Source organism: Manis javanica, chromosome 3, assembly GCF_040802235.1.
Source record: "Manis javanica isolate MJ-LG chromosome 3, MJ_LKY, whole genome shotgun sequence".
Classification (NCBI taxonomy): Eukaryota; Metazoa; Chordata; class Mammalia; order Pholidota; family Manidae; genus Manis; species Manis javanica.
The window spans coordinates 51508242-51525047 of record NC_133158.1 but is presented as its reverse complement, the minus strand read 5'-3'; the positions used below and the strand labels follow the sequence as shown (position 1 = coordinate 51525047).

Sequence of the window (16806 nt, the reverse complement as noted above, 5' to 3'; positions counted from 1 at the left end):
TTAAGTACTCAAGACCTTAGGACCTTCAATGAGGAATGACAAACATTTGAGAAGACAGTTCACTCAAAATTGAATACTCAGTTATATGATTTGGCATATGGCTTGTTCTTATTTCTTAAAATATAACTTTTATCCTGTTATTAAAATGTATGATCTGTTTTTAACTCTTCAGGTGTACCTGAAAGCACTTTTATTGAGAATGAGGAGAACATTAGATGATGATGTATTCATGCCCTTATACCCCAAAAAGTAAGTAACTCCTAAGAACATTAATGATTATTATATTCTACTTTATCTTCAGAGAAGCTTTTTTAAATTTTGGAAAAGCTAAAGGTAGCTTAAAGTATAAACTTTACCCATGTTGTATAAACCTGTAGCTCAGATAGACTACCTTAGTGAAGAAATTGTTCCCTTAGGTAGAATAAAGCAAAAAATGTCTTTGTTCTCCCTTAGTCTCGCAGAATAAATTTCTACAACCTTTTAAGTCTACTATCTTCTGAAATACAGTTCTTTGAAAATTTGAAAAACGTAATTCTTCTGTTCAGCAATTTTATTTGCAGAAATAGTTTCTTCTAGGAATCAGATGGCACTTACATAGAAAACGTTTGATCATGGTTGTTTCTCTTTTTTGTTAGTGTCTTGGAAAATAAAAATTCTGGGCCTTATTTGTTTTTTCAACGACAGTTTTGGTCTTCAGTTAAGGTATGTGTCTGTAGGCTGTTCAGAAAGACTCAGGTTTTGTTTGATTTTATATATTATATTTTGAGAAGTAGTTTTAATATTTGGTTAAGTAACTCCATAGGCTTAGGCCTTTGTCTATATAAAATGTCTCCATTTCACAAACTAATTTTATTCTAAAAGTTTATTCAGGTTTGATATTTCCATAGGAGAAGATAAATTCTGAGATCCAAAATAAGGTCCAAGCTGGTATACAAAATGCTTTACTGGACCACAGCTAATTTATTCAGCAAATAGAGTTCCAGGTACTCTTGCAAGTTGGGGGATATAGCACTAAGACCCAAGTGAAGCCTTCATACAGTTTATGATCCAGCACAGTTTACAGATCGCGAACAAGTAATTCAGGTGTGATGAGTTAACACAGAAGTTCAAGACAGTTTGGGAGCATATGACAAGGGGCACAGAGACCTTGACTGCTGAGTCATGGAAGATCTTCTATCCTGAGGAAATGGTATTTTTAGGCTCTTAGACCAGAAGAATCGATAGGAGTTGGCCCTGAGCAGGGTACATTAGAATCACTGAGGAAAGGCAGGGATGGCTAGGCTTAGGGGAATAAGCAGCCCAGATGTTACAGAAGCTATAATTTACTTAGAGACATGTTATCACCCAAAGTCAGATGTGGAACACTTTGAATGACTCCCAGAATTCCCCATACTCTGTAGCGAAGCCCAGCTCTGCACCCTGGCCACTCCTCTTTATTGTTCTGTGGTTTTCTCTGGGAGAATGTCTTACCAGTGGAATTAGATACTAGTTAGCATTATGCACTTGGATTTCTCAGTGTGGGCACATGTTATTGGTTGATTATTCCTTTTTATTGCTAGGTAGTACTCCATCCTATGGTGGATATACCGCAGAATATATTGGTTCGGTTTGGTTTAGTTTTTATTCATTCTCCAGTTGAGGGCCATTGGATTGTTTCTAGTTTGGAGTGATTATGAATAAAGCTGCTGTGTTTGCATGAAGATTTTTTTCTGGGTTTAATAAGTTTTCATTTTACTTGGGTAAATACCTAGATGAAGCTATTTTACAAACCAACAGTACATTAGTGTTTTAGTTATTCAGTGATTCTGCATTCTCACCACATGCTACTTAGTACAGTCATTTTTCTTTTAAGTCATTTTAGGTGTGTAGTGGTATCTTGTTAACACTTGTTTTACATGCCTTTCCCTAATGACTACTGATGCTGAGCATGTTTTCGTGTGCTTATTTACATTTGTATATATTCTTTAGTGAAGTATATGTTCAGATCTTTTGTGTTTTTAAAAATTGGGTTTTTTTTTATTGAACTTTGAGTTCTATATTCTGGATACAAGTTCTTTATCAGATTCAGATTTTGCTGAGTTCTTTTTTCTGGACCATAGCTAATTTATTCAGCAAATAGAGTTCCAGGTACTTTTAGCTGCTGTGTAACGTAGCTAAGGATAGTAATAAAATGAGAATTAGTAGTTAGTATATGTTTACTGTGTGCCAAAAACTGTGCCATACCATTTGTATAGATGATCTCTGGAATCCTCATAACAGCTCTTTGAGATTCACGCTATTATCCTCGCTCTTCTGATAGGACAATGTAGCGCAGAGTAACTTGCCCAGGGCCACTCCTTTGTAAAGTGGTAGAGGTGGGAATCTGATGTAAATGGTGCAGCTCTTCTCAGCTGTGGTCCTGGGAAAGAATTAATACCTACGGCCCTAAGGCCTTTGTGTATAACGAATTCCTTTCTTTCCTGTGTATCTGGAATAGTATTATCTAGGTGCATCTAGCTATGTACCGTCCTGGGGCAATGTAAGTTAGGAGTCCCTCAAATCATTTTCTATAGGTAGGTTTTAGTTCTGTCACAGAACCCTGCTTGAGAAGGGTTACTCCAGAGCTCAAGCTCATAACTACTGGAGTAATTTCAGGGTCCAGAAGAGATGATGGCAGCTTGGATTAGTGGGGGATAGCAGGGAAATGCGGAGAAATGTACAGTCGATGGAGGTGGGGCCAAACAACTTGAGGAAGAGGTCAAGAATGACGGTAAGAATCAGCATTTTGCCCAATAGTACTTTCTGTTCTGACGGACAATACAATGTATCCGCACTGTCCAATACAATAGTCACTAGCTCCTTGCGGCAGTTTAAATTTCAGTTAATTACTTATACATGAATTAAATTGTAAAATTCAGATCCTCAGTCATTCTAGGAAATACTTGGACTCTTTAAAACTGCTTATTATTACTTATGTAGTATAAACTTAATTAGTACTTATTAGTATAAACTGCAAGACATGGTCCACTGTATTTCATAAGGTGCTTTACTATGAAACTAATTTACCTGGTATTTAAGTGCTTAAATTGCTTCTCAGTAATATTTTTTCCTTCTAAAAAAACAAAATGTATAGAAAGATCAGATTAGTGGTTGTCAGAGGTGGAGCATTAGGGGTTAGGTGTAGGGAGTCAAAAGTTACAAACTTCCAGTTGTTAGATAAAATAAGTTCTGAGGATATCATGTATAGCATGATGACCCTAGTTAACAGTACTGTATTGTATATTTAAAAGTTGATAAGTTCTCATGACAAGGGCAAAAAATATTGTAACTGTGTGAGGTGAGCGATGTTAACTTACTGTGACAATCATTTCACAATATATACCTATATCAAATCATTATATCATGTATCTTAAATTTATACAATGTTATATGTCAATTATATAAATAAAACTGGGAAAAAAATTTTTTTCTCTTTCTAGCTATTAGGGAATTTTCTTCAGTGGTATGGCATTTTCTCGAATAAAACTCTTCAGGAGTTATCGATAGACGGTTTGTTAAATAGGTACATTCTCATGGCTTTTCAGAATTCAGAATATGGAGATGACAGCATCAAAAAAGCCCAAAATGTGAGTTAAATGACACACAGTTTTTTAAGCACATAAGTTAAAGTAAATTAAGTTTTCTTTGTTTGAAGAGATATTTGAGAAGTTTGATTATTGAACTTGTCATGTTGATAGTTTGCTTCCCAGGTAGTTCCAAACCCCCTTAGCATTTTTTACACAACAATTTTTACTATTATATATGTGTATGTATATCCTCCCATCCATCTTTCTGTATCAGTTTTTTCATAGATATTAATAAAAGTTTTAATGGCAGGGTAATATAAAACATTTAAATGAATGCTGTTTTGAGTGATAAGCCTCTTTTCTCATTTAAATAATTTTATTTTAATATTTGTTTTCTACTTTATATACATTAGTTAACACAATTTGATCCTTTTTAAAACTATTGTTTAACAATCACAAAATTAAAATGTACAAGTACAGTTTTTTCCATTAACCATGTTAGACTAAGTCTCTGTGACACCCCCACCATCCTTAAGTACTTTTGTGTCTATTTCCTATAAACCTGGATATTCTTATATGTGATTACAATAACCATTAACATTAGAAAATTAACATTTATGTGACTGTCACCTAATCCTTAGATCCCTCTTCAAGGTTTGTCACTTACCTCAGTAATATCCATCATTGGCAGAAGAGATTCTGAGATCATCCTTTGCATTTAATTTTCATGTCTCTTTGTCTCCTTTAAACTGGAAGAGTTCTTCAGTCTTTCCTTGACCTTACTTTGACACTTTTGAAGATGTCCACCAGCATTTTTTTTGTAAAATGCCCCTTAATTAGGGTTTGTATAATCGTCTCTGATGATTACATTCAAATTCTGCATCTTTGACAGGAATTCTCTCAGGTTTCATTTAGTGAGAGCCTTCAGGTCAACTTCTGTGACCTAATGACATGTGCTTTCATTTTAGGGGGATCACTTACTTTCTGGCACATGATGTTCCAGGCTCATCGTATACTGCTCAGCCCCAGCCCTGTAATCAGTCATTTCTCCAAGTATCCTTAGGTTCTTTAGTGGGGAATCTTCTTTACCACTTGAACTGATTTCCCACCAGTAAACCTCGCCCATGTGGGAATCAGCCTCACTTTGGCTAGGTTTGGTATGCCACCATGCCCTGTTCATCCTCCTGAGGCTCTTGTCCTTGCTACCTGCCTGGTGTGATGATCTTTTCACCCCATTCTGGGCCAGCACGGCTCCCACTGCCAGCCTAGATGTCTACCAGCTGAATTGTTCAGGATGGAGAGGGGCTACGATTTGATATTTATACTACACATGTTTTTACATCAAATGCTGGTGATAAAAGAATAATTCAGTTCATTTAGGGCTTCCTGAGCCTGGGAAATGAAGCAATTGGTTATCAATTTTATGTCCCTAATTTACTTAAATATTGAAGAAATGATTTATTTTTTGTTTTGAGTACCTATCTTGTTGGAAGTTAAAAATTCAGAGATAGTCAGGTGTATTTGTGTATTTAATAAAATAAAGAGTATCCCTTCAAAGTAATTAGTTACATGCAACTCAGTAACAACTCTTCTGGTTAAATACATTATATCCATTATCTAGATTCAGCTTTTAGACAGTTTGATTTATTTTAACTATTTTATGTTACATTTTTCTTCTTTTCTGTAGGTTATCAATTGTTTCCCCAAGCAGTGGTTCATGAATCTGAAAGGAGAAAGAACTATTTCTCAATTAGAAAACTTTTGTCGATACCTTGTACACTTAGCAGATACAATTTACAGAAACAGTATTGGATGCTCTGATGTGGAAAAAAGAAATGCAAGGTAATTATGTGTAATTATTTAATGAAACAGTGTAGAGTCTTCAGTTGTCACATTTAGCATTATTAAAATGTTTTAAGTAGAGACCTATTTTACTTTAAACTGTACATTGACTTAGTATTGGTAAACCAAACAAAAATACACATCATTTTTCATTTTTGCAATTTCTACCTTATCTTTTTTTCAGTATGTTAGATATATAAAGGTATTAAGGAAAGATTTCTGGTAAGCTCTGGCCCTAAGGGGAATGAATGAATCATTGTTTCTCTCTCTCCTCTCCTCCCTTTAAGAATTGGGGAAATCTCAGAAATCTTAAGAGTGTTATGGCTCTTGGTCTTTGGAGAGTCAGTCATTATACAAATGTAAACCCTAGAAGAGATGGTTGCTGAAACCAAAGTACAGTGAAGGTTCTATCCCAATTTTGGGATGTTCATATTGAGTTTTTCTGTGTCCGTTGTGGATTAAAGATAATCATTATTGTTTGAGAGCAGCTAATGCGTATTTTTTATGGAGGGTTGCAAAGGAAGGGATGACTAAATCAACCATTATCTCTTTTTGTGGACATTGTCTGGAATGTTCGTGTAAATTTTGGGATAAATTTCTAGCATTAAAAGTAAGTAATAGTAACTAGTACAATTTCAAAAAGAATTTTCTTCTTAAAGTTTCATTTCATAAATTATTCCTAATGTCATAGTTTCATTTTTGTTTAGATGGCACCATTAGTCATATACCTATAACAAAACTTCTTTTCCCTTATTTTCTTGAGAGAAAATTATGCTGTCTTTTAATTATAAAATTAAAAATAGAGTAGATAATAAAGTTTTAGTGGTATCTTGGGCAGGTGATTTTGATTTATATTTTAATTTCATCCTTTGTGTCAGTTTGGTGTTGGTTGTTACTTATTGGCACTAATGTTCTCAGCGTGTTTTTTTTTTTACTGGATAATCATACTTTTTAAACTTTTACATATATTTTACTTTGTTTAGGAGTTAAATATCAACAAACAATATTTACTTTTCTACAGGAAAGAACTTTAGCAGCTATTTAAGCACCTGCTGTGTGCATTGCACATAAAGTTGATTCTACATGGGTTACAATGTTTTACAAATTATAATCCTTTCCTAAAAGGTGCTCACTATAGTTTTGTTTTTTTTGTATCATTAATATACAATTATATGAGCAACATTGTGGTTACTAGATTCCCTCCATTATCAAGTCCCCACCACATACCCCATTACAGTCACTGTCCATCAGTGTAGTAAGATACTATAGAATCACTACTTGTCTTCTCTGTCTATAACTGCCTTCCCTGTGCCACCCCCCCACCCCGCTACATTATGTGTGCTAATCATAGTGCCCCTTATTCCCCTTCTCCCTCCTTTCCCATCCATTGGCAACTGTTAGTCCATTCTTGGGTTCTGTGAGTCTGCTGCTGTTTTGTTCCTTCAGTTTTTGCTTTGTTCTTAGGCTCCACAGATGAGTGAAATCATTTGATACTTGTCTTTCTCCACCTGGCTTATTTCACTGAGCGTTTATATTCACTGAGCGTAATACCCTCTAGCTCCATCCATGTTGTTGCAAATGGTAGGATTTGTTTTCTTCTTATGGCTGAATAATACTCCATTGTGTATATGCATCACCCCTTCTTTATCCATTCATCTACTGATAGACACTTAGGTTGCTTCCATTTCTTGGCTATTGTAAATAGTGCTGTGAAAAATATAGGGGTGCATATGTCTTTTTCAAACTCGGCTTCTACATTCTTAGGGTAAATTCCTAGGAGTGTAATTCCTTGGTCAATTGGTATTTCTATTTTTAGATTTTTGAGGAATCTCCATACTGCTTTCCACAATGGTTGAACTAGTTTACATTCCCACCAGCAGTGTAGGAGGGTTCCACTTTCTCCTCATCCTTGCCAGCATTTGTTATTCCTATTCTTTTCTATGTTGGCCATCCTAACTGGCATGCAGTGATATCTCATTGTGATTTTAATTTGCATTTCCCTGATAATTAGCAATGTGGAGCATCTTTTCATGTGCCTGTTGGCCATCTAAATTTCTTTGGAGAAGTGTCTGTTCATATCCTCTGCCCATTTTTTAATAGGGTTGTTTGCTTTTTGGGTGTTGAGGCATTTGAGTTCTTTATATATTTTGGACCTTAACCCTTTGTCAGATACGTCATTTACAAATATATTCTCCCATACTGTAGGATGCCTTTTTGTTGTGCTGATAGTGTCCTTTGCTGTACTCACTATAGATTTATAGAGTAGAAGAGACAACTAATAATGTCAGTTGTGTGCTGTTTCTCACAAGAGGTTCAAACTAAAGGTTAAAAGAGTCATTCTTAAAGTGGTTGCTGGACCAACCGCATCAGCATCAGGTGGGTGTTTTGTTAGAAACACAAATTCTCAGGCCCAGCTGCAGACCTGCCAAATCGATTCTGGGGGTGGGGCCTGGTGATCCATTCTTTAACAACCCTCTAGGTAATTCTGATGTTTGCTAACATGAGCATTACTCAGAATGACTTCTAGCTGGGGTGATACCGAAAGTCAGGTTATGCTTTACTGGTGAATTTTGGAGGAGGATATTATGTTGGATCTTTAACAGGTTGGCGGTAAATATGCACATATAATTTGTGTTCCAGGTATATTCTCAAAATCGGGGACATTGGTTTGGGAAGGAATGGGAGGTAGAGCTCTAAAGTAGTTTGGCAGTAGATTGCTGTCTTTGCTATCTAGATATTAATGAAAAACTTACTGATCTGAATGAAATTTGGGTTTTTTTTTGTTTTTTTCATTTTTTTACTAAGGTATCATTGATATATACTTTTATGAAGGTTTCACAAGAAAAACAATGTGGTTATTACATTCACCCTTATTATTGAGTCCCCCCCCATACCCCATTGCAATCACTGTCCATCATTGTAGTAAGATGCCACAGAGTCACTATTTGTCTTCTCTGAGCTACACTGTCTTCCCTGTGACCCCACAGGGTTGTTTTCTTCAATGGGTTCTTCTTGGTCACCAGGTTAATTGTTTACGCATATACAAGTTTTGTTTTGTAAATTTTTTTCACATACTGTAGCTGGCTTATCTGTTTTCCTTCTTTAAAAATGTATGCTTGAAAAAAACTGATTGCAAAACCCCAAAAATGTTTAAAAAGTCCAATAACAAATTTTCCCTTAAAGACTTTTATACTAAGTAATGAGATGCTGCTACATTCATTTTTTTTCTCTTTTAGGGAAAACATAAAACAAATAGTAAAACTTCTTGCAAGTGTTCGCGCTCTGGATCATGCTGTGTCTGTTGCAAGTGACCACAATGTGAAAGAATTTAAGTCTTTGATTGAAGGAAAATAGATCTGGGAGACAGAAAAAAAGTCTGTTTGCTTTAATACCATTCCCAATGTATAAATTTTGTATATATATGTAAAGTTTCTTAAACTGTAAAATACTGATTCTTGTTTTAATACAGAGACATTATTAATATTCAATACTGTGTCCTTAAAGGCGATTTCTTCAGAATGAAAGGAATTAAGATTATTTCTAGGAAGTCAGTGAAGGTTTTCCTTACTGCCTGTCATACTTTGTTTACAGAAGTATTTTATATGGTCATACAAATTAACCCTCTCAGTCAGTTGTTTTCTGTAAACGATGTGTGCAGTACAAATTGTATAATTATGCATATATATTTATACCACCATGGAGTTACTTTCACACTGGAAATTTGTGGTGTTTTTCTACAGAATAAGCCTTTTAAACAGCAGAAAATTATTCAGTAGCAGATTGCTTAGGGAAATTAACCACACTGTTGCAGCAGAAGGGCTGGCAAGTGACTGAAGTGTTCACCACCTTGGGTTAGCAGTTGCTATCTCTGCACCTGTGCTGCCTTAAACTTGAGAGGTCAGTGTGGAGTTAGTCCCTGGGTGAAAGGTGAACCTTCTTCCTTGAATCAGCATTGCAGTCAAATGTGGGTTTAATGTTAATTCTAAATAATATATGCAACATAGGATTTTGAGAAGAACATAGAAATTTAATTTTTGGAAATAATAGACCCACACACTAACTGCATGGTTTTGGGCTGACCAACCTGTCTCATTCATGATTTTATTCCCTGAGCAGCTTACAAAAATACATGCATTTGAATTTTAGTAGTCTGTCATTATATTTAAAATCCCACATATGTGAGTTACATATGCAATAAAGAATACGCCTTGCTGAATATCCACACGCAGGTAATTAAATATCCATGGTCTTCTATAATGTTTATATCATGTTGTAAATATTCAGAGAACTTGTTTTAAAGTTTATGCTTTCTGATTCTGTGATTTTCAAAGAGGAACTTTTTGGAAATTAAGAACAATTGTTTGATAATTATATATGTAATTAAACTTTAGCCAAGCATTAAATTAATTTTTAAATAGATCCTTTGTTGTATTTTGCTGGCAATCAATTTTAGAGCATATCAAATGATTCTTATAGCGGGCTTATTAGCATGGGTATCCTTGGTCAAGTCAAATAATATTTAAAACAGTGTCTTGCACTCTGATTGCTCTGTCATTTTTACCTGTTTGTAGGAACATTGCTTATCCCCACATATTCACTCTGGATGGATTTTTTGTTATACCTTAATAGCCTACTAAATTGAATTAGAATGAGAACACTTAATTCTCAATTTCAATGGAATAAAACCTTAACTTGTTATGTATATGATATGCACACCATTTGTGCCTTAAATTTCAAAATTTCTAAACACATTACACCAATTACTTTTCATACATCTGCTTTTAAGGACTCCTGTGGTAAACCCTGAGGTTCCTTTATCTTACAAAATTCATCAGGCTATTTTGGTTTCAGAAATGGGCTTGAACAGTACACTAGGACCTTAATGTAAGGTGAAATTAGCATAGAACTGCGTAGAACAAGTGGTTCTCATCTCTTAAACCAGAAAATGTTCATTCTTGAAATAGCTAAAGGACATCCTTTCTGATGACAGGAATTGTCAAGACAACTTCAGAAGGTGATATTTTAGCTGAAAGTTTTGCCTTTTCAGTTTTTCTTTTGGAGCAATCTGAATGAACTCCCAAAATAGGTGAGGAAGGTTTTTTAAAACGAAAGTTATTTTATTGAGACAAACCACAATGATAAGGATTGATTAATATTATTGCATCAGATATGTTTGGTGTACCACCCATTCCCCTGTTAATGTCCTGGTGTCCCTACTATAACCATCTGCACCTCTGCCTGAGGGCTTTCTTTTGGCCTGTGCAATAGACTAGAGTATCAACCAGATAATGTCCCTGGAGCAGCCCTCAGCCAAAGAGAGAGGGAGCGTGAGGACAAATACCCAATAGTTTGGGTCCTCTGGGGAACAGTCACTGAGATGGCATTAGATACTCAAGAGACTTATTGAGAGTGAATGACAATAAGGGGAAAGGAGAGGGAGGCTGGAGAATACTGGAAGAACCTGAGATCTGAGAGGTCATGAGGCAGGTGTGACCTCTGGAGAGAGGGAATTAGGGAAGGTCTCAGATGCTAGTGCAGTTGTAAGAAAGCTTTAGCAAGGCTGACGGAGTCCTCAACTCGAAGTCGTGATTCTGAAGCATTTCATGTATCCAGGAGCCTGCCAGCCTTTGTCTCCCCACCATGCTCATTGGTGGAGTGCAGCTCTTGGGGAGCATGGCCTGGTATAACCACAGTCTCTTTGTAGATGGGGGAGGCATGATTGCATGTCTGCCACCAACTTTCTGATCTTGGATATAGGAAAACAGGTATGTTTCATGTCATCTCTGGAAAAGCTTCAGTGGATTTAAGTGGTTGTTGCCTACTGTGATAACCACATCACCCAGAATTGGCCAAAAATTGCAAAAGTCTCAACAGCAAATACCTTCCTTATGAGAATATACTAGCATAGAATTTCCTAATTTTTTTAAAGCCAGGTTTGTTGAGGTATACTTTGTAAACAGTAAAGTTTACCCTCTTAAAGTGTGCACAGTTCAGTGAGTTTTGACAAATGACTAATTTTGTTTTCAAATGCCAGTTTCCCTTGAAATCATTATATCCTAAAAATGTCCAAATGTTATAGAGCTGTAAAATACAATATGAAAATGTAAGTTGCTACATTGTGGTAGTTCTTTATGGTTAACAGAACTTGTCCCTAACGTGGTAATATCCATATAGTAAAGGGACTGTTGCCATTCACGATTATGACATTTTGATCTCCGTTCAAATAAATGAAAATGAGAACAGTTAAACACTAGAACTTCTACATTTAGTGAGAACAATGAAGTAAGTCTGAGTGTTTAGGAGGCTTTATCCTTCAGTAATGCTGTCATTGTCCAAAACATTTTGGAGACTGCCCTCCAAACTGAATTGAAACTGTCTATGGATATTAGGTTTACAGCTGCTTAGAGTGGCTTTAGACCACACAGCAAAGGCTAACAGGCTAAAAATCATTATATGGAATTGGTATTGTGTGCAATGTTGACTGTCCCCCAGCTTGCTTCTGGACCTCCAGGCCTCAATAATTTGAACTGGCTTTCCTCCAGTCCCGTCAGCCCTAGCTCCAGCAGAGGTTTAGAGTTTAAAATTGTCCAGTATAACACGAATGTGTAGCACAGCATTTCACAGAATATATTATATACTGTGGTCCCCTAGTTCTGGACTCTTGGTTAAAAGATCTTTAGGAAAATGTACCATGTAATCCTGTCCTTGATTATTTAAAACACATGGTAAATGATAAAAGGTTCAACAAATCCGGGGGAAATCGTTTTAAGCTACTTTACAAAAGCACTTTGACCATGAACTTACCTTTTACATAAAACCTTGGATGTTGAAATTCCAAAGGCTGCTTAGGAACCAAAAGCCAGGTTGAAGAGTGAACATCCTACAACTCTAATCTCAGTAAGGCTGAGCCCTCTGTGGCTCTGGTATTTTGATTAGCCAGTCTTTGTATATTGAAACAAACTCCTTCACCCGAGCTCTCTTGAGTCAGTCTCTTGTTCCAAGTGAAAACTGTCTCACTCAAGTTCCTGGTTTGCTCAGTGGGAGTTTCCTTTCTGTGGTATGTGTGAGTCATTTTTCATCTTTGGAGACTTAGTTTGATTTTATTCTCACAATGATTCTGCTTTCAAGCTTTACTATATTTTCTACTTTAAAGATTTCCTCGTTTCCAATGTAAAATCTTGTCCTTCACTCCTTACAATGAACTTATTCAGAGCAAATAGGTAATGCTATTTTTACCTACTGTTGTGTTGCCCCTCAAGACCAGTTTTCTTTCTGACAAGGAGCCATCCCTTCCTACATACTAATAGAACTCTGTAAATCCTAATAAAAAAGTTAGCTCTAGATTAACCTGAAAAAAGCTATTAAAGATAATAGTTTTAATAAACTAAACTGGATCAGGCTATAGATATTCCTCAAATTTGCCAAATGTTTAGCATTTTTGAAAAGAAAATCCAGGCTATAAGGAAAGGTAGATCCTATTACTAATGCAAGTGTCAAAATTCATAGTCTTGTAGCATATGGTATAGTTCATGTTATTATTTGGAGTCATCAGTCATTTCTAAGTCCTAGCTATAGTTTACTGGGGACATACTATTATATATTATTATTGGATTGGGCCATATATAGACACTGTGAATATTTTTGACTGATAGATATGGTAATTGCATGTTTCAGTCCAATACACAGAATCTCCCCCATAGAAGCAATAATGTGGTCAAGAGCCAACTGATTTAAAAATCAGAATGTTTGCCTTAAGTTTGTTGAAGCTGTTGGGGTGATATCTGAAACACCTACCTGGGGCTGTTTTGCTGATCTCAGTTCTCTCCTGATGGAAAGTCACATAAGCCTTATATTAGTTGTCTGTGGCTGTTGTAACATATTGCCACAAACTGGGAAATTTAAAACACCAGAAATTCATTTTCTCATTTCTACAGTCCAGAAATTTGGTATCAAGATGCTGGCAGTACTGTGCTCCCTTCAAAAGTTTAGGGGAGAATACTTACTGCTCTCTTCCAGCTTCTAGTAGCTGTTGGCATTCCTTGGCTGTGGCCACATTGCTCCAGTCTCTACTTGTCTTCACATTGTCCCCGCATGTGTGTGTATGTGTCTCGTCTCCCCCTGCTGCCTCGTAAGGACATTTGTGATTGCCTTTAGGGCCTACTCGGATAATCCAAATAATCTCAAAATTCTTAATCACATCTACAAAGACTTGTTTTCCCATAAATTAACATTCACATGTTCCAGGATTAGGATGTGGTTATATTTTTGGGGTGGTATTTTGCAGCCTACCATAGGCCTCATTGCTCATTTTCAAGGGTCAAGAAAGTGTCCGTCCATCTTTGTAGGCCCTTAGGACCTCGGTAAGAAGTTTGTGTATGCCATTTAACCTGTGTTTTAAGTCAGCCCACCCCAAAGACATGCTTCAAATTTGGTTAAAATTTATCTATCTATTTTCAACTACTATAACACAGAAGTATAAGTAGGAAAGAGAAAAAAAAAGGAATAACAATTTTTTTAAGTCACTAGTAAAATGGCCCTTATGTTTTCAACCCTGGGCATGTGCTTATTTTATGACTAAAATTTTATTTTGAAAGGATTTGGGAAAGGTGTAGCCTTCTGACAACCCTAGAAATAAGAGGCCTGCTTACCTCCCCAGTTAAATTTGAAGAAAGCAGCAAGAAACTGAGCCTCGGTCTCCTTGGTCTAAAATCAAATGTACAGGCAGAACACCTGCCAAAAGAGCCTAGCACCTGTACTCCCCATTTTGAGAAAGGAGGAGTCCCTAGTCCACCTATGGTGGGAGGGATCTTAGGTTTGGGTGGGGAAGTTTGGTTTCAGGTCCTAACTCCACTTGAAGCTGAGTGATTTTTCACAACTTTTCTGAGACTCAGTTTTCATAAAAAGCAACTACCAAGCAATGTATTCAACTGACATCTCTCCTGGAGGAAGCTGTAACCTTCCATGTGTTTTTCTGGTATGTAACTCTTTGTCATTCCTTTGGGGATATAAAGACATAACTGAAAAGGCAAATAAGAAAAATGCCATTCTTACCCACTTCCATTTAGTTTTCTCTGTCAAATGTAATCTCCAATTGAAATAGAATCGCCTGGGGGTGAGGGAAAAAGCAACTGTGGACCAGTTTCATTTTGAGGCTCCTGTGAGTAACCACTACAAAGGGCAAAACAGTTTTCCTAAGGAGATAAATGAGAGGGATATCCTTTGCAGTTCCCAGAATGAAACCCAAGTGTCTTTGCATATCTTCTAGAAAAGAAGTGGCTTTTCCAATGAATTACAGCTACTTCGGTATCCTGAAACCAGAATGGGTCCAGCTTCTCTAAAACGGATGAAATGTTAAATTGAGCCACATGACAGCCTGGAAGGGGAAGTGATTTTGTGCAATATGCCAAATTTAAATTATGCTTTTGCTATTAAAGCAAGAACGGGAAGAGGTAAAGAAAAAGCAAAGGCAAGTGAAATTGTTTCTCAGAGTGCTGGGTTCATCAGGATTTCAATTCCTTTTGGCCCCATTGGCTTTAACTTCATTTCCATATTTAGGTCTATTATGTCGAAACAGAATGAGAAGTACGTGGGACACACTGATATTAGCCAGGAAGTATGATTTGTTTAAAAATGAGAATAAGATGTAAGGGTTAGATACGTTTAGTTTTTATTCCATGGTTGGCAAAAGCTATTTGCCATTCAGTGACAACTATAGTTGCCTCAGTAACAGCCATGTCTTGACTCAGTCCTGAGATTCTGGTTTGTGACTTCCCACGCTCCACCGTTTGTACAGCTGAGCTCATTGCTATCCTACTCCTGAGAGCTCCAGAACACACCGGAAGAAAAGGCGGCGAGCACAGTTGTTCCAAAGCAGGCAGGCCTTCGTTTTCCATCTGCTACCCAGACGCCGGAGTATGAAACTCGGCGCTGTTGGCGAAGAGACACCATGGACAGCTCTCCAGGCGCCGCCCGGTTGGTCCCGCGCGTTGACTGTCCTGAGCGCTCCCCTCCGGCCGTCAGGCTGGTGGGGGAGGTAGGAGGTGGTCCTGACACCCATCTTGGGCACGTGTCAATACCAGCCCCCAAAGCCTTTCCTCAGAGTCCCTCCCTGGCGCCCACAAGGAGGGTTGGTAAACTGCAGAGGGGGGCCAGGGAGGTTGGATCCTCCCTCTCCCGGGATCCCCAGGGTTGGGATCTGCAGCTGCGGCTTGGGGGACACGCGGGCCGAAGTGAAGGTCATTGCGCGTGTAGGCGACCGGCAGCCCACCGGAGCCGGGCCCCTACAGGGCACGGGAGTGGGTGGGGCCTCCATCCTGACGCCCCGCCCCTTCATAACAAGAGGCGGTCCTTCCGCCCCCGGCTGCGGCGCAATGCGGAAGAGATGGGCCTGCTGGAGCGGAAGTGACGCTTCCGGCGGCTGTGGTGGCGGCGGTTGCGGGAGAAGAAGGAGGAGGAGCCGGAGGAAGAGGTGAGCAAGCCGGCGGGGGGGCGGGGAGCGGCCGCGGCCAGACCCACCGGCAGTCTGGCGTGCTGGCGGACGTTTCCTGAGGCAGTCTTGACCGCCGCAGCCTGCGCGGGAACGGTGAGGGGCAACCGTGGTTGGCTTGGACATGCGGGGGCGAGCGGGGTTGTGCGGGGCCGCGTCCGGCCTGGAGCTGTGGTGACAGCGGCTGTCACCCTGTTCGCGGGAAGGGACTCGAGTCGCTCCGGCCGCCGGGTCATCTCTTCTGGCGCGTAATGGAGGGTTGGGCTGCTTGGCGGCCCCGTCCCCCTGGGAAGGAGCTACCGGCCAGGCCGCCGACTGCCCGGGACCCCCGAAGACCCCCCCAGTCGGGTCCCTTCCTCGAGTCGTGACTCGTCCCGGGTGGCCATTCATATTTACGGGCTCCCGTTTGCGGTGCTTCCAGCCAGCGGTGGCCTAGGGCTGGGAGGGCGGCGGCGGAAACCTGTGCCGCCTCCCTTGCCCTACGCCGCCGCCCCCGGGAGAGCTCGTCGGCTCGGATAATCCAGTCCCTCCCGCCGACCCTTAAGGAGCTTTGAACCGGCCTGGTTACCCTTCCCTCCCACCTCCTCTCCCTTCCCCACCAAGGAACGGCTTGAAGTTTCCGAATCGGTTCCCTTTCAGCGTAGTGACAAATCCTGAAGCAGGAAGCTAATAAACAACTCCGAACGAAAATACGCTCAGATTTTTTTCCTTTTGGTAAGCAAAGTAAACGGGAAACTTATGTTAACCAAACTGTTCATGGACTGAGAGTGATAGAACCTTGTCTTGCCTTGAGAATTGGTAGCTTTTCCTGTTGCTTTTTGGTAAAATTGAGTGACGACTTATCTTTTGGAATAAGCGATTCTCTCCCTGAGCTCCTTTTTTCCACCCCACCCCCTGCCAAAACCTGGCAGGGAGGGACTTCTGGATGCCTTG

The 16806-nt window shown here is 38.9% G+C and overlaps 2 protein-coding genes across 11 annotated transcripts in view; both read left to right on the top strand.

The window, feature by feature from the left end:
• Window positions 1-9806, top strand: part of PAXBP1 (PAX3 and PAX7 binding protein 1) — a 34826-nt gene extending 25020 nt beyond the window's left edge. The window contains exons 14-18 of one of the 2 annotated variants that reach the window (XM_017641916.3): window positions 173-249; window positions 636-702; window positions 3459-3605; window positions 5233-5387; window positions 8624-9806. In XM_017641916.3, coding sequence (XP_017497405.1) covers window positions 173-249; window positions 636-702; window positions 3459-3605; window positions 5233-5387; window positions 8624-8741 — 564 coding nt within the window. In that variant the 3' untranslated portion in view covers window positions 8742-9806. Of the gene's footprint in view, window positions 1-172; window positions 250-635; window positions 703-3458; window positions 3606-5232; window positions 5388-8623 lie in introns of those variants that run through there. The other variant, XM_073231420.1, reaches the window with a different exon arrangement.
• A 5330-nt stretch (window positions 9807-15136) lies between these two features.
• The window catches only part of SYNJ1 (synaptojanin 1), a 70754-nt gene continuing 69084 nt past the window's right edge, over window positions 15137-16806 (top strand). For 4 of the 9 annotated variants that reach the window (XM_073231419.1, XM_017641912.3, XM_017641907.3 and 1 more), the window contains exon 1: window positions 15139-15855. In XM_073231419.1, the coding sequence (XP_073087520.1) occupies window positions 15758-15855 (98 nt within the window). In that variant the 5' untranslated portion in view covers window positions 15139-15757. Of the gene's footprint in view, window positions 15856-16806 lie in introns of all 9 variants that reach the window. The other 5 variants (XM_017641910.3, XM_017641908.3, XM_017641909.3 and 2 more) reach the window with 2 other exon arrangements.